Raw genomic sequence first — 27,845 nt, 5'->3', positions numbered from 1 at the left:
GCACTTACAGTAATAAATAACAGTAAGTAGGCTGTGAGCGTAACCTTTCGTACATTATGTGTGTGTAATATGTCCCTGATGTAGGGCCCTACCGACCACTTATCTACGGTCAGCAATGTCAAGAAAACGCAATTGGGCCAATTCAAGTTGTCAAACGGTCAATTCTAGAGCAGCACGAGAAAGAAGAACACGAAGAGCAGGAGAACAAATCGAATAAGATAATAAAAATGCGCGTGTGAGCATGGCACAGTTACGTGAACCACAATCGCAAGAGGCACGAGATGACCGTAAACAACAAAGAAAACTGCAACAAAGAGAAGCGCATAGATTCATAGTTAGAAGTAGAATTGACCAACGACGCCAACAAGTTCATCATATCAGGGCCATTTCTTCGACTAGCATTTCAGTACGAGTCTAAATCTTCTTCTTATTCCAAGGTGATTATTGGTACTTTGGAAAAAGAAAGTATTTTCATGCAAGTTAAACTTGTTGTTTATCGGTAAAAAAAAAATTAATTTTTATTTTAAATTATAAAACTTGGTGTTAAACATTTATTTGTTAAACTAATTTAATACAAGACACTTTCACTACCATTAATTATTTTCCGTCGACCGCTCGCGGTCTCGGTCAAAATAGCACTGCCCTTTTAATTCTTAATCCAAAGTCCAAAGAACCTCGGCCATGAGCTTTTCTTTTTGAACTATAAAACTCTAATTTATGTTTAGATTAAAAGCTTAAGATGAAACTGTCGCATCTCATTGTGAAATTCAATTAAGCTGATCGATGCAATTTGGTGGGAACTTGAAACGCAAAAGGCGCGATTGATTGGGCTTCGAACGGAAGCTGATGTTTACTTTTAATTTCGATTTGTTTATGAAAAACCGAGATCGGACCTTAGAGCCAAAGACAAAGCCAACGGCAAATGCAGAGTTTGAAAATATTGTTTATAAAAGCCATAAGCGGCCTGGATTTACGGGTTAGAAAACTGAGCCAAAGACAAAGCCAAAGGCAAATGCGGATTTTGAAAATATTGTTTATAAAAGCCATAAGTGGCCTGGATTTACGGGTGGGATAACTCTCCCCCTTCTAAAATGGATCGTCCCGATTCAATATAAAATTCTTTTAATTGATCTCCTAATTCTGTTAACAAATTTGCTTGGTTAATATATTTTTCTGGTTCAGGCCGTTGTTTTTTGAGTGCAAATAATATAGCACATTTGTATTTTATAATAAGTGAAAAAATCAAATATATAATGATTTAAGTTAATAATATAAAGGTATGTGATATTTTAGTATTCGTAATTTTAACAAAAGGGTTTAAAATGTTTATTTATCTAAAGAATAATCAGAGTTATTTGAAAATATGTAATCGGATATTTCATAATTTTTGAAGTGGTTCGTAGTAATGTATTCAAGAATTTTATTTTCTAAATTGGTATATGAGATATTATTATATTTTTTGTACCTTTAAATGTTATTAAAAATGAACCGTTTAAATGGGAGTTGTTAACGATATTGTTCCCATTTATTAGAATGGCACCATCTTGTATGATGTATATTTTTTATTTTTTTCTCTTTTAATCTATTAATCGGGTAAAACAAGTTTTTTGTTTTGCAATAATTATTAAAAAGTTCGTTCTTAAAATTAGACATTTCGTAAAACATATTTTCGCACATATTTTGCGACTTGATTGCCTAATACTAGTTTCCCATCGATTTGGAAATCGCTCAAGCGTGATATATTTCACATCTGTTTTTAATTATTGGGTATTTTATATAAATTATTAAAAGTTCTTTATGCAATGCGATTTTAAAAACAGAGATGTCCATTAAGTCAGCGATAATTACTGGTTTTTGTTCATGTTTTAATATTTCCAAGATGTCATCATTGCTTAAAATTCTGGTATTAAAACGTCAATTTTTGCTAGTGTGATTGTGTCAATTAAATTTTGCAGATCAAATGTTAATAATCGTAAGCGATGTTTTCGAAGTGGTAGATCTTTATCAATAAATACGTTTATAAAATCATCGGAGAGATTATATTTCTTTGAATAATTGGGCATTGATAATAGACTGCTTATTATTGTTTTCAATTAATTCATTAATTTTATTCTGAACTGTAATAAAATCATCATGGTCCGGAGTTCCAGCTAATCATTTCCACACGGTGCCTAACTCATTTATCCCTCTTTTTGATCTAGTTGATATTAATTGTGATAAAATTAGTTCAATTACTTTTATGTCATATTTAATTTCCCATTGTGACCTTTTATTAGTATCCCTTTTAATATTATCTGATTCCAAATTTATTATTTCTTTATAAAAGCTTAAGTTAGTTACATGGAATAAATCTGCGTATGAATCGTACGTCAATACGTCTTTATTGTCCTTAAATAGAAGATATTCGTGACTTGTATAGTCAACTATTTCTGATTTTGTTAATAAAATAAGGTGTAGTATGAGCACCTGATAAAACATTTTCTGGGAAAGGAAAGAAAAAAAGGATAATAAATAAATACTTAGAATTTTATATTATCTTTGTGAATAATTCTATTTCTATTGTTGATTATTATTTTGTTGGGTAAATTTTCCTTAACTATTTGTTTTTTATATCTGGTTTTAAGTGTATTTCTTTCCCCGTGTTTCTTTTCATAGACTACCTGTCCTACATGATATTCTTTTTCTTTTCTGTTTTCATTATGTGTTTCCAACATTTTCTCTTGAGTATATTTCAAAAGTTCAGGAATGTTATCGTGCTCTATTTTATTATATAATACGTCAAAAGGTTTTTGGTGCGTTGTAGAATGAATGCTCTGTTTATATTCTTGATCGGCTCTTATTATTATTTCGGAAAAGTCAGTTAAATTAAATTCTTCTTTAATGCATCGAGCTAATTCTGTTAATGTAGAATGTGCCCTTTCAACCTGTCCGTTTGACGTGCTGTGCCTCGAGTCTGCGTAATGTAAAGTTAAATTGCACCTTTGTGCGAAAGATTTAAATTGGGCCGAGGTAAAGCTCGGTTCATTATCGGTCATTATTACTTTTGCTTGTGGAAAATGTTGAAGAAGTTCCATTACTTTATTTTCGATATTTAATTTATTTTGGATTTCTTTTACTACTAGAAATTTTGAGTAAGCGTCAATACAAGTTATGAAAGTAAGACCTTGCGCGTAATATATATCAATGTGTAAATTTTCTCCTTCTTTACTTGATATTGGGGCTTCCCCAATTGGAATTTTTATTGGGTGCCTGTTATATTTGTTTTCGTTACAAATCACGCAATTTTTAATATATTCTTTTAATTTTTTAAAACAGTTTGGCCAATAATATAATTTACTGATCTGTTTGTAATTCTCTTCTAGCCCCCTATGAGCACGGCTGTGTGTTTCTTCTATTATTATAGCTTTATCTTCCTCGTTTTCCACGTCTTGTAGAAAGATTCTTGTAAAAAGGAATGTGTTTGTGAAGTTATTTTTTATTGGTAATTGAATTTGAAATAAGTCCTCTAAGGTACAATGAATTCCTACCGTAATGTTAGGTGGAAGATACTCTCTTAATATAGTTATTAAATTTTCTGGTGTGTCAAATTCAATTAAATGTCGTGCCCTGTCAAAGATTTTCAGTGACTTATGTATTGTATACCTCCCCGTTGTTAATAACAGTTGTTGTTCAAATTGATTTAACGGTTTACGGGTCTCTTGTATTACATTTTCAAAACTACTTTCAGCTGAATGCTGTGTGTTCTGATCTGAGTCTGACTGGTCTGTTTGTTCTATGTCGCTGTTAGTAATATTATTTATCTGAATTCGAGATAATGCGTCTGCAACTACATTTGTTGTACCGGGCTTAAATGTTATTTTCGGTGTAAAACTTTGTATGAAAGAATACCATCCTTTCATATCTACATTGGGATTTTTATCCGAAATTGTGTAAGATAAAGTTTGATGGTCGGTTTGAATTTCAATTCCAATAACTCCGTATAAGTAATTTCTTAGATTTTTATGAGCCCATACTATCGCTAAAAGTTCCTTCTTATTAGTAGCATAAGCTTGTTCTTTTTTAGACAAGGTTTTTGAAACAAAAGTAATTGGTTTTCCTTTTTGAGATAAAACTGCACCAATTGCGACGTCTGAAGCGTCGGTGGTCAAGGTAAATTTTTTAGTATAGTCCGGTTGAACTAGTTCTGCTTGAGCAATGAGATTTTTTTTCAGCTCGTTAAAAGCTTTAATTGCTGGTTCATCCAGCTGAATTAACATTTTTGTTGACATTCTTTTTGAGATTTTGCCATTATGACCTCCAAGATATTTTGTTAGAGGTTTGGCTATGTAGGCGTAGTTTGAAACAAATTTTCTATAATAGCCCGTAAAACCTAGGAAACTTCTTAGTTCCCGAATATTTTCTGGAAGCGGATATTTTCTAATGGTTTCAATTTTCTCTGGGTCTGTCTTGATGACGTTATTGGATACCATGTATCCTAGAAAACGGGTTTCGCGTTTGAAAAACTTAGATTTTTCTAAAGAGATTTTCATGTTTCCCCTAATAATATATTTATAATTTAGATCTGTAGATTTTAGTTTAGATCTGTATAGTGTTGTTCAATTGAGTTTGAGAATATTATGTCGTCCATATAGACATGACATGTTTTCCCTAGTTGTTCTCTTAGAATATCGTCCATTGCTCTCTGAAAGATTCTTGGTGCATTTGTTAATCCGAATGGCATTCTTAAAAATTCGTATTTTCCATTATTTATTGAAAAGGCTGTTTTTTCGACATCAGATTCTTTCATTAGTATCTGATGAAATCCTGACTCTAAATCTATTGTTGTAAAATATCTTGCCTTTACCAAATTTGATAGAATTACTGATGGCTCTTGCATTGGGTACCTGTCAGGAATGGTACTTTCATTTAATTTTTTTATAATCAATGATGAGTCTTAATTTACGGCTTCCGTCTTCATTCTTTACTTTCTTTGGGACTACCAGAAGTGGTGAATTTTAAGGACTTCTGCTAGGCCTTAATATTTTTTCTAATAACATTCTTCTGCTTTCGCTATTTACAAAGTCGGTGACAGATAGAGCTAACGGATATTGTTTCCCGTATATTGGCCTATCCCGAATAAGATTTATTTCACCCTTTATGTCTTTTCTAAAAGAAATTTGCATATTTATCTTTGAATGCTCCTTTTCAATATAGTGAACTATCTTTTCCCTCAATCCGCCTAATTGGTCGGTACATATATTATTTATTTGATTTTTGACGGTATTTACTTCGTCGGCACTCTCAGCATTTTTAATTCCCAAGATATTTTTATTTATATTAATGGATATTTCTACGTCGGCGTTCTCAGGATTTTTAGTTCCCAAGATATTTGTATTTTTGTTGACGGATATTTCTACGTCGGCATTCTCGGGATTTTTAGTTCCCAAGATATTTGTATTTTTGTTGACGGATATTTCTACGTCGGCGTTCTTGGGATTTTTGGTTCCCAAGATATTTGTATTTTTGTTGACGGATATTTCTACGTCGGCGTTCTCGGGATTTTTAATTCCCAAGCTTTTCTCACTATTTTCAACAAATAATGAATCTGTGTTTTCGCTACCATTATCATCAAAATACTTTTTTATAATAAATTCTTTTAATGGAAGAATATTATTTTCTTTAATTAAACGTATTTAATTTTTCTCCTCATTATCATAATATTTTAACTTCTCCTGTTTCCCATTGTATTCCAAGATTCCCTTATCTATATTTATTATAGCTCCAATTTTTCTTAATAAATTGAATCCCATTAGAATATCAGATTCTAAACCTTCGATTTCATAAAATAATTGTTTTGTTTCAAATATATTTATAATATGGTAATACCTAATTTTTTTTATTTTGATAATAATTATTATATCTACCTTGGTTATCGTTTGCCTGCCAATTATTATATCTTCCCTGGTTACTATTTGACTGCCAATTTTGGCTCGGCTGCCGATTGTTATTAGATTTATTCTGGAGTTGAATCGGTGGATCAACATCCATTGGCTCGATAGCTTGTTGCTTATGATTATTATTTTGCCAAAAATTTCCCTTTTGTGGCCGATTGTAATTTTGGTTTTGATTAAAATTATTTCCCATTTTAGTGGTATTATTATTTTGTCGTATTTGATCAAATCGTAAGTTGTTTCCCCTGTGAAATTTGGTAAGGATTTTACCACTTCAAGTGTTGTATCGCATTTTATAGCTGGTTCAATTGTTTGTACTTTATAATCTTCCACAGTTTTTGCATCTGGGGCTAGCCTTCCTTCTAAACATTCTACTTTCCTGCTAACTTCATTCAATTGAGCGTTTATTAATCTGTTTATCACTTCTATTGTTAAACTGCGATCTGTGGCTACACTGCCTGCAGAAAAATTTGGTGCTGAACCTCCGGTTGCCATTGTTAAATTTAATTCACAAATCTATGTATTTATCAAATCTTCCAGATTTATTCTTTATATTATTTGTTAAATCGCGAATCTTACTTTTTGCAAAATATAAATCTTATATTATTTTTCTCAAATTCACAGATCTTAAATTATAGTCTTTAATTTTTTTATTATTTTAAATTAATTCCTCACGATATTGTCCCGTTGGGGTCTTCCTTCTGTGTGGTTGGTGGTTGATCGTCCTTAATCGTCATTAATTAATTTCCATTTACTTTGTTGTTAACGATCACTGTCACTTGGTAGTGTCGTTTGGTGGATGTTTAAATTTTTCCACTAAAAATGTTGAGTTTTTGACCGCGCGAGTTCTGTTTATGTTTAACTTATTTTTCATTAAACAATTTTTTTTGGTGCTTTATGTGACGCGGCCCCTTGAGTTGGGCGCCAGTTAAATTGTTTGTAGTTCGGTGAATTAAAAAAATGTAAATTTTATTTTTTTAATTACACAACTTGGTGTTAAACCTTTATTTATTAAACGTAACAATTACAAGACACTTTTGATTTCTCTTAAATATTTTTTGTCAACCGTTCGCGGTCTCGGTCAAAATAGGACTGACTTCTTAATTCTAAATCTGATCCAAAGAACCTCGGCCATCAGTTGTGTTTAGATTAAAGGCTTAAGATGAAACTGTCGCATCTTATTGTGAAATTCGATTAAGCTGATCGATGCAATTTGGTGCGTACTTGAAACGCAAAAGGCGTAAATGATTGGGTTTCGGAGGGAAGCTGATGTTTACTTTTGATTTTGATTTGTTTATGGGGAACCGAGATCGGACCTCAGAGCCAAAGACCAAGCCGAAGGCAAATGCAGAGTTTGAAAATATTGTTTATAAAATTCATAAGTGGAAAGCCATAAGTGGCCTGGATTTATGGGTTGGATAATTGAGCCAAAGATCCAGCCAAAGGCAAATGCAGAGATTGAAAATATTGTTTATAAAAGCCATAAGTGGCCTGTATTTAGGGGTTGGATAACTTATACGGCAAAAGTGACCCTGAAAAAGTTAAGATGGTGTTAGTATTTTTACGATATTAGGGACATAGGCATATTTTGGCAAAACATTTTTACACATTTGTTACCTTTGGAGACCGACAAACACATTGGTAAATAATCGAATTGTAGAATGTTGTGGGATCACCACTTAAACTTCAGCTAAACATGAAAAAGACGTTCAAAATATAGGCAAAAAACATGTATTAGTTCACAATAATATAATAATAACAATAATTATATCTCATTTTATAGAAAATACCTTCAACTTCAAAATCCATTACAAATAATTTGAATTTGAAAACGTAAGTAATGATCTTATCATTTCAAAGTTCGGTTTAGTTGTGAAATATTCGTGATGCGCGCAGCTGCGCTTTACAAATAAGCAGCTGTTCACATCATCAAATTTATTTTTAGAAAATCCCGTTAGATTTCTAGAAAAATCTGGTTTGCCATGAAGAAGCTTGGACATTTTAGAGGCGATTTGTTTACTTTTCGTACATTTTTGCCGTTATAAATTTTTTTATTTTCGGCCTATGGGAGCAACCCCTGTGCACCCCAGTCCGAAATGAAGAGCACCGCCTCGAACAAACTTCAATGTACAATGAACTCTAACAGACTTTGTTTTTCAATAATTTGGAAGAACCTTTATGCTTTATATATTATTTTTTCTTATATTGAGCTAAAATTATTTCTTTTGTTAACACTACCCATAACAGCACCGCTGTAAGTATATGTACCTATGTATGAATATTTTACATTTTTCTTCACTGCACTTCAAATTCACTAAATCATGCAGTAGTTATGGGTGCGACTGCGACTGGATTTGATGGTGGAATTAAATGTTGGTACGAATTGAATGTACATATAAGACCAATGCTTTTTAATTCTAAATCTGAATCTGAATTCTAATCTGAATTTTTTCTTTGGAAAGGTTTGACAAAGAAGCCAAAATTGCATAGCTTAACAATGGGGCGAATGCTTGTATCTGGGGCTGATCCACCTAGCCAGCATATGGCCGGACGCTTGTGGCCGTTAATCATTTTGGGTTTCATCGACGTGTAGCGGCGATGTGCCATGACAAAGGGTAACTCGTGACCCGAAAAAGAAGCATTTTTTAAATTCCAAAGTATCCAAGACCAAAACATTTTATTGATTCTATTAATGCAGGTAATACACAAAAAGAAAATTTCGGTTTTTGCTGAAATTTTTCCAAAATCTAATTTAAAAAAATAGTAATAAAATTTGAATAATAATATATTTTTGTAAATAAATTCCATTATACATTACCTGGGGAATATATGGGGAAGAAAATGGTTACAAGCTCCAAAAATATTTATCGAATTGAGTTCAAATTTTAAGAGATGTACATACCATATGTATAAATGTAGATTAGAATAACATAAAAACTAAAACCAAATATTTGGATTCTTTAGAAATCCTAACTGCGTATAACCCCTTAAAGGTTAAGGAAATATTTAAACGGACGTTCTTGTTTTAGTTACAGTGAAGGCGTATACGTAACATATGAGCATATACTTACATGTTAAAGTAAAATTTTCCTTTAACTTATATGTATAGGTTGACTTATAAGTTGGCTTATATGTATAAGTTGGCATATACTTACATATATGTATGTATATACTAAGTATGTGTCCCTTTATTTAATTTACACCTAAAGTAATTTTTTTTTACGACGGTAATATTTATTTCATTTTTAAAGTTTTGAAAATATTTGACATGAGTATGTATCATACCATTGGTCAAAAAAAATGTTACAAGGGATTGTGTTAAAAACTTTATTAAATTGAAATTTCAGCCGAATTCCTTGCCGTCAACGTTTTCTTGATGTTTAGCTTTACGTTTTTTTGCATATTCTTTTGAATAGCAAATATCATCTTTCATGGGCTGAAACGTTGCGTGTGGTTAATATTGTTATTTTGTCTCTGTAATTAAATAAAAATTAAATAAAACAAGAAAGAAAAGCTAACTTGGGACGGAGCTGAAGTTGATATACCCTTGCAGTTAAAAGCGAATATATATCGAAAAAATCGGATCCTTACGAGAATATTATAATATAAGCAATTTATTACAATAAAGCTACAAAAAAGAAAAGCAGCTATCGGGTATAGTCGTCCGATTTTGCCAAAAATATCATTCATACAAAATTCTCTAACTCTAAAAACACCGAGTTTATACCATTTCCGATCAATCAGTTATATGGCAGCTATAGGATATAGTTGGCTGATCCCGGCCGTTCCGACTTATATACAGCATGCAAAAGAAAGAAGGGTGGGTGCAAAGTTCCAAGTCGATAGCTTTGAAACTGCGAGACTAGTTCGCGTAGAAACAGACGGACAGAATACATATCCTGATCAAGAATATATATATACTTTATAGGGTCGGAGATGTCTCCTTCATTGCGTTGCACACTTTTGGTCAAAATTACCATAACACCCTCTGCAAGGGTATAATAATATGGGACAAAAATAACATTTGCTTACCATTTGGGGACACTTATTCCCTGTAGTCCATTTCTTGAGGGCCCTCGTTTAGGTGACATCTTAACTTTCTAGATAAAATCAGTAGAATGCAAAAAAGAAAATAAGAAGATTTATTAATTTGAAAGATTTATTGTATATATAATCCTCATTATATACAAATTAAGGATTCAGTAGATTTTTCATACTCAGTACTCGTAGCGTACAAGCACTAACCGTATAGCATATAGACAACCCCCATTTCATACAACGAAAATGGACGCAAAAATGTCTTGCGACAGGCCCCAGAGCGAGATCTTACTCTCTTACGCTCATCCTTCGTTCATCTTGCGCTCATATTCTCATTAAATGCTTTCTATTCTTCAGTCTCTGAAAGGAGCGCTATGAAGAAGGTTGGACTGCGCTTGGACTGATATTTGTATGTATGCGTGTCACAGATTCACATACACGGGTGCATGTGTGCGTGCGATTTCGTTTCGAAGCCAGCGCACACAATTTTTGAATTTTCTAACTGCTCCGGCAACCCTAAAAAAATTCGGGTATTCGTTATTTGGTGAAATGACGAAAGAAATAATATTAAATTTTTAATATTTCACCATACATTTTAAATTTATTTAGGAATAAGATTAGGTGTTAGTCGTAAAATTTTTTGTATATATACATTTTTACGAATTGTTAAAAATCAATATACTGAGAAAGGAACAGGGTATATTTCAGTCGACAGTACCTAAAACACCGATTGGTTTTAAGTTTTTGATGTTTTGCATGTGAATTGTGCTTGCATGACCGATGGTTGGTTTTTAGGGGACCGGACAGCAATAAAAATATTAAAAAAATTTGGCTATGCATTTTTTTTTCATTTAAGGGGTTATATACAGTTGTGATATATGAAAAAATCGATTTTTTTTTTATTGCATATTCTTTAAGTATATTTTATTGGGAATGCTCTCACAAAAATTCATAACGATCGGAGCATTAGAACTGAAGCTGTAGCTATTTAAAGCGCACTATCTGCATATAAAACTTGAACAACCTTGAAACTTTAAACGCGATTATCTCAGAATCTTTTTTTTGGGAAATTACCTTTGCGGTGGACACGATTACTAAAAAACTACTAATCCGATCAACACCAAATTTTGACCACTTATTTATTATGATATTAGCTAGTCCGTGAACGAGGGATTTTCAATTTTTTTGAAAACTCCTTTTTTAAAGCACAAAAAACGAAAATCTTATACGTTGAAAAAGTACATTTTTTGTTAAAAACGTCGCCATTTTTTTTTTATCAAAATTTTTAAAAATCCCTCGTTCACGGACTAGACAATACAATGTACTAACTAAACTTTTTTGAATTTTGGATTTCGGATGAACCGTTTTCGAGAAATCTTGTCCACCGCAAGACACCATCGAAAAAAGACGATCCGGGGATTCGGCTATAACAGTTTTGTTATGTAATATTTTTTTATGAAAAAATTTAATTAAGTACCCAGAAACATGACAACGTCGGTAAAACATTTTTCATAAATATTTTCTATGGTGTCAAAAAAAAATCGATAAAAATCCATATTTTTGCGCGGTACAACTGTATATAACCCCTTAAAAAATGTATGGTTTCAAAATTTAAAAAAAAATTCCATTTATATATTTTACTATTTAATTGATTAAATTTTATTTAATTGATGTTTACAATAAATTGTAGCATTTTTTAAAATTTTTTAAATTTTTATTTTTAAAATTACATTAAAGTTGACTAAATAAGAAAACAACTTCACTTTAACAAAAATTAAATTTAAAAAAGTTCATAAAAACAGACTGAAAAAAGTTAAAGTAAAGATTTGTGTCTGCTCACTCCCCTAAAATCATTCATCGGTAGGGTATGCAAGCACAATTCACATTCAGAACAACAAAAACTTAAAAGCAATCGGCGTTTTATGTAATGTCGCAAGGAAGAAGTGGAACAACAATAATAGGCGCATGGAGGGACAAGCACCCAGCTGCGCTTATCTTCAAGTTCTTTCCACTCCAAAATTCCTTCATCTATGTATTCCGAATATAATATGCAAAAAATATGAAGCCTGCACCGTTCACCTCTTACAGTTGCTTCCGGAGAAATATTGAATTTAGTTTATTTACGTACTACGCCTTTAAATATTAAATACCTCCAGTATGAAATTCGCCATGCTCCGATAGAGTACAAGGCTGTGTGCTAAAATACCGTGCCAGGACTCTGTGCAAACGTCTTGGAAGATGGAAGAAAACAAAGAGTCTCATTTAAAAATGTACATTCCCGCTTTGTCCGAGCTATATCGGTGTTTACTCTTTTTATATTTTTTTTTTTTTGCCCCATACTTTACCAAACTCTCTAGTAATCAAGAATGCAGATTATGTTAAACTGCCCAAAGCAAACTTCAGTCCGATCTCGAAAATTTTCAAAAATTGTGTTACGCGAATGATTTAATACTTTATGAATCAAAATGCAAACTTATGTTTATACCCTTGCAGAGGGTATTATAATTTTGGTCAAAAGTGTGCAACGCAGTGAAGGAGACATCTCCGACCCTATAAAGTATATATATTCTTGATCAGGATCACCTCCTGAGTTGATATGAGCATGTCCGTCTGTCCGTCTGTCCGTCTGTCTGTCTGTCTGTCCGTCTGTCTGTTTCTACGCAAACTAGTCTCTCAGTTTTAAAGCTATCGTCTTGAAACTTTGCACACACCCTTCTTTTCTTTGCACGCAGTATATAAGTCGGAACGGTCCGGATCGGCCGACTATATCCTATAGCTGCCATATAACTGATTGATCGGAAATGGTATAACTTTGGTGTTTTTGAAGTTAGAGAGTTCAAATTTTAGGTGAGAGCTATTTTTGGTAAAATAATACGACATGCCAAATTTCGTAAGGATCGGCCGACTATATCCTATAGCTGCCATATAACTGAACGATCGGAAATGACCCATCTTTGACCCAACTCGTGTTTTTGAAGATAGAAAGCTGGAACTTGGTACAGATTATATATTTGGTCAGTTGATCCGACCTACCAAATTTCATTAGGATCGGCCGACTATATCCTATAGCTGCCATATAACTGAACGATCGGAAATGGTACTTGGTAGAAATATCAACTTTCGTATTTTTGAAGATAGAAGTTTGGGACTTTTTTTAGATTTTGTATTGTAATAAATTGGATTATATTTTCCTATTCCCATAAGGATCGGCCAACTATATCCGATGTTTGCGATATATATCCGGTTTTAACTGCAAGGGTATATAAACTTCGGCTCCGCCCGAAGTTAGCTTTCCTTTCTTGTTTTTATTGTTCTTGCCCTCTCCAGGCTACGTATTTTCTCTATGAGATAGCCTTAGAAAAATGCACTTGGGTTAATGATTTTGTTGTCCTATTAGACTCACAACTCAAATTTTCCAACCATATTTCCACAATGGTTAATAAGGCTAAAGGTGTCCTTTGTTTCATTAAAAGGTGGTCTAAAGAAGTTAACGACAACTACATTACAAAAGCTTATTCATTTCTTTGGTCCGGACGATACAGAAGCACGGTTCATGTGTCTGGAGTCCCTAATATGGAGTACATGAAGCATAGATAGAATCCATAGAAAAAAATTTCTTAACATTTTTATTTAGAGGTCATAACTAGGGTGTAAATCTTCATCTCCCTCTTACAGTAGCAGACTCTTACTAATAAACTTATCAACCTTGACTAATCGTAGGACAATGATGGTTCTAGGTATACCCTTGCAGAATTTTATAAACACAAAGCGTAAACATGTATCTTTTCCACCTCTGCTTGCGTTTGAAAATTCATCTGCGATCTCTGATCGGGCCATCTGCGATCTCTGATCAGCCTTACGCATACAATATTCAATCAGCAAATCTTATTTTCTGTCCGTTTTTCTCCGAGAATAGCTTATTCTCTAATCTACTAAGGTTCAAACCCATTTATTCGCCAGGCCCCGATGGAGTACCAGGCTGAGTGCTAAAATACTGTGTCAGGGCCCTGTACAAACCTCTTCTAAGACTTTTCAACTTATCTTTGGAAACCTCGATTTTTCCCCTTAAGTCGAAGGAATCTTTCATAATTCCCTTACATAAAAAAGGGAAAAATTCCGATGCTGCCAATTACAGCGGCATCTTTAAATTGTCGGCAATTCCGAAGTTATTTGAAAAATTAAATACTCCCCATCTGCAACACCTTTGCTCTTCGATCATCTCTCCTTGTAAGAATGGCTTTATTAAGCGTCGCTCCACCACCACGAACTTATTGGAGTAGACATCCTTTGTCATAGATGGCTTTCGTAAGGGATATCAAACCGATGTGATTTACACAGACTTTAGCAAAGCATTTGATTCAGTGAATCACCCACTCTTGTTGAGTAAACTGAATATGCTGGGTTTTCCTATTGACCTCTTAAGGTGGATCTCCAGCTACTTAGGTGGAAGGACACAAAGAGTCTTATTTAAAAGCACACATTCCCATCTAGTCCGTGCTACATCTGGCGTCCCTCAAGGAAGTCATCTTGGCCCGTTGTTATTTACTCTTTTCGTAAATGTTCTTATGTATGCAGATGATGTAAAGATTTGTCCTAAGTACAAATCCATCTCTGCCCAATGCAGTCTTCAGTCTGACCTTGATAACTTTCGAAAATGGTGTTCAGCTAACGATTTAATACTTAATGGATCAAGTACAAGCTTATGTCTTTTTATCGTTCTTGCCCTCTGCAGTCTACGTATACTCTTGATGGGATTGCCTTAAAGAAATTAGCTTAGGGGAATGATCTTGGCATCCTATTAGACATTAAACTTAAATTTGCCGACCATATTTTCTTAATGGTTAATAAGGTTAAGGAGTCCATAGTTTTATTAAAAGGTGGTCAAAAGAATTTAATGACCCGCATATAACCAAAACATTATTCATTTATTTGGTCCGTCCGATACTGGAGTACGGTTCATGTGTGTGGAGTCCCCAATATGGAGTACATCAGGACCGCATAGAATCCGTACAAAAGAATTTCTTATCTTTTTCTCTAAGAGGTCCAAATTGGGATGCATATCGTCACCTTCCATCTTATAATAGCAGACTCTTACTTATAAACTTACTTAGCTTAACAAATCGAAGGACAATGCTCGGTGTAGTTTTTCTGCACAACGCAATTAATGGGGATTTAGATAGCCAGCATTTACTAACACGCTTAAATTTGAACATTCCTAATAGAAGGACTGGAAACTTTAGGCCTCTGTTCCTTAGCCATTGTAGTTCGACATATGCACTGCATGACCCTTTAAGGGTCTTATGTTCGAACTACAATGGTCTCTACTCTATAACATCTCTCTCCTGCCTTCAAATTTAATGTATAGAATTTTTAATTTTCTTACTAACTCCTCCTAACTTAATAAATCACAACTAGCTTAATATATACTAATTATTCGTTTCTCGAGCGCCCCTCGGTCGTTTGGGCCTCTAAGCTTTATGATGAATACAGAAATGCTAGCTGATGGTCTAATTGATGTACAAGCCATTTCAAAAATTCTGAAATACCCCGAAAAAAAAAATATAACAATCTTGGTATGTAATAGTTTTCTAACCAGAAGACATAAACAAAACAATGATATTGAAACATGCCGCCTGTGATTTGTGATTATTTTTACTACATTCGTCAGTAAAAAAAACATTTTTTTAATAGTTTTCTAACCAGCAGTTGTAAAAAAAGACACTTATACTGGAACATGCCGTCTATTATTATTTTGGTATGATATATGTGTAGTTTTCTAACTCTTTCGTCAACTAATCACTGAGAAGTAATATGTACCATTTTTAGTTTTTATTTGTAGTTTTCTCACTCTTGCCTCAACCAATCACTGAAAAGTATTTTGTGGTTATTTTTACATTTATCAGAAAAAAAAAAATATTTTGAATTGTTTTTTAAGCAGCAGTTACGAGTAACGGGTATACCATAAAAATACATTTTACTAATTATTTGAAAAAAAAAAAATTATATAGCGATATTAGAAAATAAAATCACACATATACACCGTCCGCCATTTATTGTATTTAAAGGACAACATAAAGTAAACCAAATTTTAATATTAGGTTGTTTGGTAATGATACCGGTTTTCACATTCAAATTTCGCGCTTCGCTTGCGAAGTCAAATATAATTGTATCTGGCTATATGTCGTTTGAAAGTTATTGGTAATCACTTTTAAAATGACATATAGTTTGTTTACATGAGCTTCCACGTTAAAAACTTCAATCAATTGAAATGGAGTTCACAAACGCAGAAATTCAGGCAATTTTGAAATTTTATTTCGCACAGGGAAAAACTGCGGAATCTCGCAGACAGATTATTGCTGTCTTAGGAGATAACAAACTTTCGATTCAAACCGCCGAACAATGGTTTACTGCCAATTTTGATACCGAAACACCCAGAATTCCGGACGACCAGTGACCAGTGATCGAGATCGTCATGTGACTATTAGAACCATCGCAGAGGAGCTGCAACTAAGCACGGAAGCCGTCCATAGGCATTTAAACTCGAAAAATTTAACAAAAAAGCTCGATGTATGGGTGCCTCATGAGTTATCCCAAAAAAACCTTTTCCACCGTGTATCAATCGAATCTTTGTTGCACCGTAATAAACTCGACTCATTTCTGGATCGGTTAGTCACTGGTGATGAAAAATGGACCACATATGACAACAGAAAGCGTAAAAGATCCTGGTTGAAGCACGGTGAGTCGTCTCAAACGGTGGCAAAGCCAGGACTGACGGCTCAGAAGGTGTTGCTGAGTGTATGGTGGGATATCAGAGGAATTATCCATCATGAAGTGTTGCCCTATGGCCAAACCATCAATTCGGACCTCTACTATGAACAACTGGAGCGATTGAAGATTGCAATTGACAAGAAGCGGCCGGCCATGGTGAATCGTAAAGGCGTTGTGTTCCATCATACCAACGCCAGGCCCCATACATCTTTGGTGACGCGCCAGAAGCTCCGGGGGTTTGGATGGGAGGTTCTTTTGCAACCACCGCATAGTCCGGATCTAAAGCCAAGTGACTACCACCTATTTCTGTCCATGGCGAACGAGCTTGTTAGTCAGAAGTTGGCCACAAGAGAGTCCTGTGAAAATTGGCTCTCCGAGTTTTTTGCCAGTAGGGACAAGAACTTCTTTAGGAGACGCGTATACAAGTTACCTTAAAAATGGCAGAAAATCGAAGGTCGAAGGTAACAGTACATATAGCACTTAAATCGGACAATGCTAACTATGTTAAAATCGTCGTCAAAAATCAATAAAGAAACCGGTATGTCATTACATAACAACCTAATATTAAGAACATTTTATAATGAAAATCTTAATCCAAAGACCAAAGTACAAGTAATAAAGGTTACACTTTTTGTAGAACTTTGCAGAATGTTCACGCAGTAAACAATTAATAGAATTGAAAAATACATTTTTAAAGATGAAAGAGATAAAGGGTGTGGTTTCGGAGCATGACCACATAATCTACAAGGAAAAATATCTACGGGCGCATGCATTACTTTCAGCAATAGGAAGTAAAATAGGGACCATTATCCATCTATTGTGAACAACTTTCGCATACAGCCCACCTCCCGTCCAACAGACTGAGGGACGTAAGAAAACGACATTCAGCATAATTGTACGGGGAGGGTTCGATTCGATGTAATCTGTGTTCTTCATATTGAGGGTTTCAAATACACGATCCATACTCAAGTATTGGACGGACCAAAGATACGTTATGTTTTTTTTTAAATACATTTTTTTAATATATTTATTTATATATATTTTTATAAAGTTTTTTTTTTAAATGGGGTTGGTTATTGAATTCTTTGGACCATCTTTAAAAAAAAACCAAGAACACCATTTATTAACCATGTTGTGGTTATATAGTCGCAAATTATAGTTTCAAATCTAATAGGATACCTAGATCATTAACATGGCACCCATAGAGAAATTACAATGGTGAAGATTAAACTGATAAAAAGACATAAGTTTGCATTTCGATCCATTAAGCTTTAAGGGGGGACATCTGAGTAACAGGCCAAAAAAAAACGGTTTTTCTCGAATTTTTTTTGGCCAAATCAAAACAGCTAATCGAAAATTTGTAAATGGGGTTTTATTATATTATATTTAAACTACACAATAAAATTTTTTTTTAATAAATCGAAAACAAAATGGCGGCCCTGCAGCCCTTATTGGTAGGCCCTATTTTTTTAAAGGGGTCCATGGCCGAACACCTAACGTCCTTAATTTTTGATCTAGAACAAAAAATCAAGTTTGGTTAGTTTCTTTATCTCAACGGCTATCGACACACGTAGGATTTTTTCGATATATTAATTTTTTCCAAAATGGCAAGTGATTGAACAAAATTTTCAATTTTCACTAATAAAAAACGTCACAAAATTGTTGATAAAAAAAAAAGTAAGCAAAATAAAAAAAAAAATCCTACGTGTGTCGATAGACATAGGTATTCTGAGTATACTGTCAAAATTCGATAGATCGATAGATTAAGAGTTGTTCGAGTTAGGTGTTCGACCAACTCAAAAAAAGTGGTTTCGAGAAAAACGCGTTTAAAGTTTTAAGTACTGTGGGATATACCTGTGAGGCATCGGCGCAGAATGAAAAATTTCGACACTTAGACACTTTTGCCGGACTCTATCTTTTGATATGTCATTTTTAAGACCCTAAAGAATTTTTTAAGCGAAAAAAAAAAATTTCGATTTTTTCAAAATTCTACTCAGATGTCCCCCCTTAAGTGATCAGTTGGAAAACCCAAAAACTTGTTTACTTAAAAGCAGCAAGTGGTTAACAGAGTCAAATGGTTTATTAAAGTCAGTGTTAATATCATCTGTTTGTAAGCCGAGTGGCTCCGGAATCCATTCGTTACAAATGAAATTTGCTCCAACCAGTTGGTGGTTGGAGGAATGTCGCTTTATGAAAACATATAGAAAATAATCATTGTTTTATGATCGAAAAAAAAACTGAAAATAATCATTATTGTCTTATAAAAAAATAAAAATCATTAATAATCATTATTTTTGATGTTTTCGCTCAAAAATATCACTCAATTCATGATTTCGCGCTATGCGGGTTCCTATGAGGGGAAGATTTTTTAGTTCTTATTGAAATTTGAAGAGCATACCATTTTTTAATTTTGGATTAAAGAAAAAGTCCAAAAACATTTTATTGAACTGGTTAAAGTTATTTAAGCTTTTTATTTTAACTTATTAGGAGCTTTGAGTATCATTTTTTGAAAAAGTCTTGGCCATCTATAATTATAAATTATAATGATTTTCAGATTTTTTTGTATCAAAGAGTAATGAATTTTTCTGATTTTTATTCGTCAATTATTCCTGATGTTGTACCCTGAACCCTGAAGGGATGTACCCTGAATGCTATATGTTTACGTTTATTGTTTAAAAAGTTATAAAACTGCTTTGGATCCTGGGCAAACTAAATCCGGCAGAGACGAATAATACTTTTATAACATTCCGCTTTGTGCATGTTGAAATTAAATCGAACTTAAGTACTTAGTACCTTAAGTAACTAATTGTACAGCCAGTTTCTTTTATGTTTATTTAAAAGTCTAATTTTAATGTTCACTAAACTGAATACATGCCTTATTTATCAAGACGGATTTGGTAAAACGGACTTAAGGCGTACAGGCGATATGTTTGTAAGGCGATATTTATTTTCGCAAGCCAGTAGATCGGTCAAAAATAAGCCAGAAACGAAATTCAAAAATAAAATTATTGTGATCGAGACAGTGAGGGAGGGTTAGAAAATGCAAATCAACATTCAACTGCAAACAATGTATTGGGAAGACTCTTCTTTTTTTGTTGCACCTGCAAGGTACGCCCCACGCCATTGAAACCATCACTCAAATTGTATGAGTATTAGGATCGCACACGGATCGAAAAACGGAGATTTCTAGTCATGTCGACAAATTTAAGGCTCCGCAAAAAATTGTATGTGCACAAGGCACTGAAAATTCAACACAATCACATGTGTTGTAGGGGGTCGTTGTTGCCGCAAAAGACTCCAGGAGTAAGGATTAAATGAGAAGTCGGGGGCGTCTTTGGTAAAATCAAAACAACTCGTTCAGCTTTATTTGGCTGCTTACATGGTACTAAACTTAACTTAGAAAGCATAAACGCTAAACGTAAATATAAACCAAAGCGAACGATCGACGACGGTTCCAGCAGTGAAACCCGCTGGAACAAGCGGGTTTCATTGCTGGAACCGTCCGTTAATTCAAGCGGGTTTCATTGCTGGAACCGTTTCATAAATTTTTATTCTTTTAATATGTTTTCCTACATTTATAATCCAATAAAAATAATATACAAAATTGTAAAATAACCTTAACATCGTCTCAGTTCGTAGTGGAACCCGCTGTAAAAATGTCTATAAGTGCGGGTTCTACGGCATTTTGGCAGGCCGCAAAATAATGAATAATGAAAGCATTTGAGAGCGGGTTCCATGACAAACGGCTAGCAGATGAGAGACGGAAAGAGAGAATTCTATTTTTAGATCGTAACATCTTTGGAACGATGAAAGTTTGAAACGTTGTAATCGAACCAATGTAAGAGTAAAGAGATCAGAAATATCTTTTACTATCCTTACTCGTCAGCTCTGTTTTTGTTATGGATTCTAGCGCCAAATTTAAGTATCATAAAATCAACTTCGAGTGTAGCCTATATGAATATGGGCTATTAATATATTATTCATGGGGTCCTGGGTTCGATTTCATTAGCGGGCGGTTGTTTTGATTTTGATAAAGTTTTAGTTTTATGATTATTTTTATATTTACTTTTATTTTGTTATTAATTTTTTTTTTTTACTTTTAATTTTTACGTTATTATTATTATTTTTAATTGCATTCTATTACAATTGTTGTAAAAATAAGTGACGGACGTGTCGGATGACAAAATGCCGGAAGGACTCCCTTGAAATTTTATTAGCGGAATAATGAAGAATAAGACAATTAACCAATTAACCAATGCCAACTGTTTCAGTAAAAGTAGAAGCAATTTTAGGTCAGCAGCAGAAACATCTCATATACGTGTGTGACTTCCAGCATAGGCAGGGGCAATTACAATAACAATTTTTCGTGTTTTCCCAATTCTCCTCAATCGTGCTAATCCGAATGCATTTGGTTGTTGGAGTGCCGAAAACTTTTCATTGCAGGAAATTCATTCTTATTTTTGTTTCTGCCAAAATGGTCGACCTAAAGCGATACATTTCTTCTTCGTAGAAAATTTTTTTTTAAGTAAGAAGCTCTGCATTATTTGTCTTAGTATAATAATAATCTGTTGTAAAATGGAGGGTCTTTTTTTAATTGCTATGTATTTTTAATTGGTAATTTTAATTGCCATGTATTGTAAAATGTATTTTTTATTATATTGATTTTTTTTAAGCCAATTGTGAATGTTACTATAATTTTATTTTTTAGTGCATCCACTTGGATGGGAAAACAAAATTCTCGCACTAATGTATTGGTGAATTTATGAATTGGTATTGGACTTTGCTCTGCTGTATGCTGAGCTTGGAACTCCTGCTTTAAAACTTTTTCTTCACTGTACTCGGCTGACAAGTCATCAAGCTTAAAATAGAATCCATGAAAAGATGTGTTCTAACTTAAAAAACAACAAATCAATGACATTTCCGATAAGATTCAGGGTGCACCTTCTCGAGCTTCGGTATATAATAATAATATATATATAAATATAATATAGTTAATAATTTTTGAAAAAAAAAAATAATGAAAAGTCTTTTATGGTTATTTAGATTGATACTTTACAACTTATTTGAACGTCCTTTTTCAAGCATTTCCCAGCATTTTGAAAGAGTCTAGAAAACTTCTGGTTTCAAAAAGATTGAAGCCCATGTCACACAGCAAACGGATCAATGAAGTTTTTCCAGCTAAAGCTTCCTGGATGCGTTGCTTCAAAATAAGGCCGCGTTCGGCGGATTTGACTTCCCCAGACTTCTTTCTGTGGGGTTTTCTGAAAGCCATGTTTACACGAGCTAGCACAAGACCATCACAGAGCTCAAAAAGAGTAATCGCACCGAAATGTCATGAAGAAAGAAACTCATGAAAGTCAGTAAAATTCTCGAAAAAGAAAACTTTTTGTCATCAATATGAAATCAATTTTTGTCATATTGTATTCAAACAAGAAAGTAAAACTAACTTCGGGTGGAACCGAAGTTGATACACCCTTGGAGTTAAAAGCGGATACATATCGCAACATCGGATAAAGGTTGCCGGTCCTTATGAGAATATCATCATAAAACCAATTAATTACAATAAAATATATTAAAAAAACAAGAAAGAAAAGCTAACTTCGGGCGGAACCGAAGTTGATATACCCTTGCAGCTAAAACCGGATATTTATTGCAAACATCGGATATAGTTGGCCGATCTTTATGATTACGTCATAATAAAACCCATTAATTACAATAAAAAATCTAAAAAAAAAAAAAGTCCCAAGCTTCTATCTTCAAAAATACGAAAGTTGATATTTCTACCAAGTACCATTACCGATCGTTCAGATATATATATAGGATATAGTCAGCCGATCCTAATGAAATATGGTAGGTTGGATCAACTGACCAAAAATAGAATCTGTACTAAGTTTCAGCTTTCTAACTTCAAAAACACTAAAGTTGGGTCATTTCCGATCGTTCAGTTATATGGCAGCTATAGGATATAGTCGGCCGATCCTTATGAAATTTGGCATGTCGTAATGTGTTGCCAAATATAGCTCCCGTGTCAAATTTGAATTAACTCTAAAAACATCAAAACTCTCTAACTCTAAAAACACCAAAGTTATACCATTTCCGATCAATCAGTTATATGGCAGCTATAGGATATAGTCGGCCGATCCCGGTCGTTCCGACTTATATACTGCGTGAAAAGGAAAGAAGGGTGTGTGCAAAGTTTCAAGTCGATAGCTTTAAAACTGAGAGACTAGTTCGCGTAGAAACAGACAGACAGACGGACAGACGGACATGCTCATATCAACTCAGGAGGTGATCCTGATCAAGAATATATATACTTTATTGGGTCGGAGATGTCTCCCTCACTGCGTTGCACACTTTTGGACAAAATTATAATACCCTCTGCAAGAGTATAAAAATGACTCAAATGAGTTGTATCTAATTCTGTGCACGCGTGCATTGGGTCGGAAATTCTGCCACAGAGCTGCAAGCACACTAAAAGTGTTAGCACTGTGAGCACTTAATTACTGTTGCTAGAGAAGCTTTCTTTAATATAAAATTCACTATTTTACTGCCCATTCAAACTTTTGAATTAACGAAAAATGATGTGAAAAACTTTGTTTTTTTTGCTTAGTGAATGCTCTGCTCTCTTTGCTTTTTTCTGCCTACGCACTCAAAATTTAAACATGTCTGCGTTTTGCCCGCCACTGATCTAATTAAACATAACATATTTTCCATGAATTGTTTTTTTCCAAAGTTTTTAGATATTTTCATACCGAAGCTCGAGATGGATTCCGTCAGTTCACATATATAGATAATCCATGCAGAAAAAACAAGGGTGTGTGCAAAAGTCGATAGCCTGGTTGGTAGATCAAAATACCCTACCTAAATCAGATTTTATAAATTACTTTTTTTTGTGACTATAATTAATTTGTATAATATACATAAACCATAATATAATACAAATAAATATACAAGCAGTGATTCCCACAGCTTGTTGACGTTGTTACAAAATTTGTGAAATATAAACATACGTACCATTGTCGTTCTGATCTTCATTAGATTCAAAGTTTAAGCACTCTTTAGAACCTAATGTAGCAACATCTTTATGAAGGATTGTAGAAAAAAAATCCAAATCGTAATTGCACTTCTTCAATATATCAGCACGGCCAATTTTTTTTAAAATTTCAGTTAATTTGTTCAAATTGAAACAATCTGCTTGTTGTAACCATTCCTTGAGTATGGCCATAATGATCAGGGTATTGCCGTCACTACAACAATCAGCTTTGACCATGTCGATATCGGTTTCGGGTACACCCAACTCATTTGCTAGCTGCGGCCAGTCACTACCTAAATTTGTACAAAAGTTAAACAATTTTATATCAGCGGCCTTGAGCACGTTTTCATTTTCAAAATGATTCGACAATTTTTTAAATCCTGAATTATCATATTTTGTGACAAAGGTTTTTGTATTAACGGTATGCGGTGCGCTTTTGCTTAATTCCGTACAGTTTTTAACTCCTCTTTTTACTTTTAAACCACTGTCTATGCTCAAAAATGTATCTTTTTGCATTATGCTTTCCATACTTTCCATATCAATTGAGATATTTAAGACACAAAGAGGATTGAGTGGCGATTCTCCAAGAGGTACCTTTGGTTCGCCCATGAAACTTATGCGACCATGTGGCTGCTCTGAATCTTTTATGTGTACAACAAACGAAAGTCGATTTTCACAAAATGCTTGAAATCTCATATTTAGTTGTTCGTCTGACTTCAATACGGGAACTAGGTTGCCAGAAAATTCCAAATAAATGGTTTGATCCTGCAGTATTTCGATATCTCTGCTCTTTGCCATTTCGCGAAAATATTCTTGTTGTTCTAATGTTTTGTCTTCTTTATCATCTGTCATGCAAAAAATAGAAATCTTGGCTTCCGTATCTGAAATTCGTTTACCAAATACTAAAAATTTTACAAAAAAAGGTACTCTTGCCAAATGAGTATATAGATCGGTGGCCATTCGTCCCGCGTCCACAATATTCCGACAATCCATTAACCAAAAACGGGCGGACACAGTAGTTGTAAAAGTAATACTATCTTGAGAAATTGAAAGGGGTGTTGATCCAGTAACATCTTCCCATGCCGCACGTGTTTGACCGCCGGTGATAGAGCATAAAAGCCTAAGAGTAGATGGATTGGCTTTCCCATTGCCATAATATTCATTAACCATACCCTTCATAGAAGCTTTAGGGGCAGGGATGCTTAGTGTTATTGCCTTATGAAACTTTCGTCTTCGGGGCTCTACGGTGACAACCGGTGATACAGCAACTCCTTGGCCAAGCAGCTTAGAGCATCCAACCAGATCTACTGACTGTGCCTGAAGACCGACTCGAATTTTTTTAGTCAAGGCATGCGGTGGAAATAAAGCTTGAACTTGCGGTATTGCTCTAGAAGAAATATTTCCACCATCGGGTCCAATAGCGTGGACGTCTTGACGGATACGAGAAACAACGGCAAAAAAATGTGGAACATTTTGTGTAACTATGCGGACAATGCGATTTGAAGTAAATTCATTTATTTGAGTAATGGGCTTATTCGTTCCATTATTAGAAGTATTAATATCTTCGCCGCTCTCAAATAAGTTATGCTCCCTCCAACACTCTCCATTGTCTGAACGAAGAATAATAATTTCACGCTCATTGTCCCTTAAATTACCAAAATGAGGAACTTCTAATGTTATTGGACTAAAAAAAAAAATATAATTTTATTAAACTTTATATTTAAACCATTATTATATCAATCGCTTAGGTACCTTAAAAAAACTCTTTCGACGGGTGATAATTCCAAAATTCGACTAACCAATGCCTCACCCTCCATTAAAGGCGGGGGATTTACAACTCTTTGAGGTTTCACGTAACGACATGTTATTCGCGTCGGTTCAGCACAAGCCTTCGGAGGTACTATTACCCGCACACCGCTATGACGATAACCGCGCATTGATCCACCACGTGCATCTACCAAAAATGACACCAGAAATCTGAAAAAAAACGAAAATATTTTTTTTCCCAACGTATGTCTATTTATTAGTACTTTCATTTTAAGCCATACCCTAAATGTATCGGAGGCCGTAAAATTAAACCATTATCTATTTTTAGTCCCATGAGCGATGTATGTATTGGCTGGGAGTCCTTATCTTGGGTTTCTTTAAATATATATAAACAGAATGTATTTGGATCAATATATTGCATGAAGTTACATATATAAGGTTGTCAAAAAAGTCTTGCGGTATTGTTATTGAATTTCGAATTGTTCATAAGATTGGTTTTAATATTGCGATTTTAGTAAAATATGCGCCGTTCTGTTCGATGACGAGGTCTCAACGAGATGCCAACTTCATAATGCTCCTATTATAGAAGTTCGCTTCCCTATTGGCAAAAAAAACTCGGAGAGCCAATTTCTTGTGGACTCTCAATAACCGACTACCAAGCTAGTTTGCCACGGACTTATTAATCTAATTGTTGTCTTTTTTTAATTAATCAAATTTTGTTTTAAGTGCTTTTGAGTTCTAGGTTTTTGACGCTTTTGCATTATTTTTTTCTTTTTGTATACGAGGGTAGGCTGATAAAAAGTCGGCCTTACAAAGAAAACATTTTTTAAAAACTCGTAAATATTTTATTCGATTAGTGATTTCTATTAGTTGATTACTGTGAAAGTTTCATGCGGTTTTATCAACACTGGTAATTTTGGCGAGACTTTCAGCGCATTAGCTTACGGCTCTACGCCGTATCTACAAGTCAAGGGGAACTGCTCCAAACAACACTTGCAATGTTTCCGTAGAGACAGTGCGACATACGAGCTTATTCTCCAACAATATAACACGCTACACACTGCAAACTTTTACTCTGAGGGCAACAGTCGAGGTCATCTCAATCCATATATGTGTTCACAAAACTCGGAGCAATTTCCCAACCGCACCGACCAACCGGGTTTTCAGACTAGCAAGGTGTGGTGTGAAGCATAACCGTTCCCCAACGGTCACGCCCAGGTACTTCAACTGTTTCACATACCTTATGCTAAAGCCGTCGATCCTGACAGTCGGAGGCCTAATGCCCCCGGGACCTCGACTGCCTTTCAGCAACATTGTCACAGTCTTGTCCAGTGCCTGACCAACACCCACACTGCTGCCCCACTGGTCAACAATGCGCAAGCACTCTGTGGCGCTTGCCTCAATCCTCGAACGCGACCTCTATCAAGATGAGCAAGTCGTCCGCATACGCACAACCCTTGCATACCTGCCCGAGCTGCCGCAGTAGGGGATCCATCATATAAATGTACCATAAATGGAGCCCTGTGGACAACCACGAGCCACATCGATACTTACAATATCATTCACCCCCATCACACATGCACTACGTCCCGAGAAATAACTCTTCCAAAGAGCTACGTCCCGACACCCACACTCATTCAACCTCTCAATCACCATAGCCCAACTCAGGTAATCAAAAACCCCTTAAAGTCCACAAACACGCCGAGAACGTAATTGCAGTTGCTGGATCTCACAGAGTTGTTATACCTTTGCAGAGGGTATTATAATTTTGGTCAAAAGTGTGCAACGCAGTGAAGGAGACATCTCCGACCCTATAAAGTATATATATTCTTGATCAGGATCACCTCATGAGTCGATATGAGCATGACCGTCTGTCTGTCTGCTTCTACGCGAACCCGTATCTCAGTTTTAAAGCTATCGTCTTGAAACTTTGCACACACCCTTCTTTCCCTTGCACGCAGTATATTAGTCGGAACGGCTCGGATCGGTCGACTATATCTTATAGCTGCCATAAGACTGAACGATCGAAAACGACCCAACTTTCGACCCAACTTTTTGAAGATAAAAAGCTGAAACTTGGTACAGATTCTATTTTTGGTCAGTTGATCCACCCTATCAAATTTCATTAGGATCGGCCGACTATATCCTATAGCTGCCACATAACTGAACGATCGGAAATGGTATTTGGTGGAAATATCAACTATATCAATATCAAATATCAACATTTTTATAGATGTTTCATTGTAATTAATTTGTTTTATCATGATGTAATCATAAGGATCTGCTAACTATATGCGATGCCCGAAGTT

At 34.5% G+C, this 27,845-nt stretch overlaps 1 protein-coding gene across 5 annotated transcripts in view; it reads right to left on the bottom strand.

Moving 5' to 3' along the window:
- Positions 1–9,142: 9,142 nt before the first annotated feature.
- Positions 9,143–27,845, bottom strand: part of Ank (Ankyrin) — an 82,364-nt gene continuing 63,661 nt past the window's right edge. For 3 of the 5 annotated variants that reach the window (XM_070282445.1, XM_070282446.1, XM_070282447.1), the window contains 4 exons: positions 25,818–25,911; positions 25,522–25,746; positions 23,751–25,453; positions 10,332–10,484 (listed from right to left, as the gene is read on the bottom strand). In XM_070282445.1, coding sequence (XP_070138546.1) covers positions 10,399–10,484; positions 23,751–25,453; positions 25,522–25,746; positions 25,818–25,911 — 2,108 coding nt within the window. In that variant the 3' untranslated portion in view covers positions 10,332–10,398. Of the gene's footprint in view, positions 9,405–9,962; positions 10,031–10,331; positions 10,485–23,750; positions 25,454–25,521; positions 25,747–25,817; positions 25,912–27,845 lie in introns of those variants that run through there. The other 2 variants (XM_043213319.1, XM_043213322.1) reach the window with 2 other exon arrangements.

This window comes from Drosophila bipectinata, chromosome 4, assembly GCF_030179905.1.
Source record: "Drosophila bipectinata strain 14024-0381.07 chromosome 4, DbipHiC1v2, whole genome shotgun sequence".
NCBI lineage: Eukaryota > Metazoa > Arthropoda > Insecta > Diptera > Drosophilidae > Drosophila > Drosophila bipectinata.
This window is presented reverse-complemented; position numbering and strand designations above follow the sequence as displayed.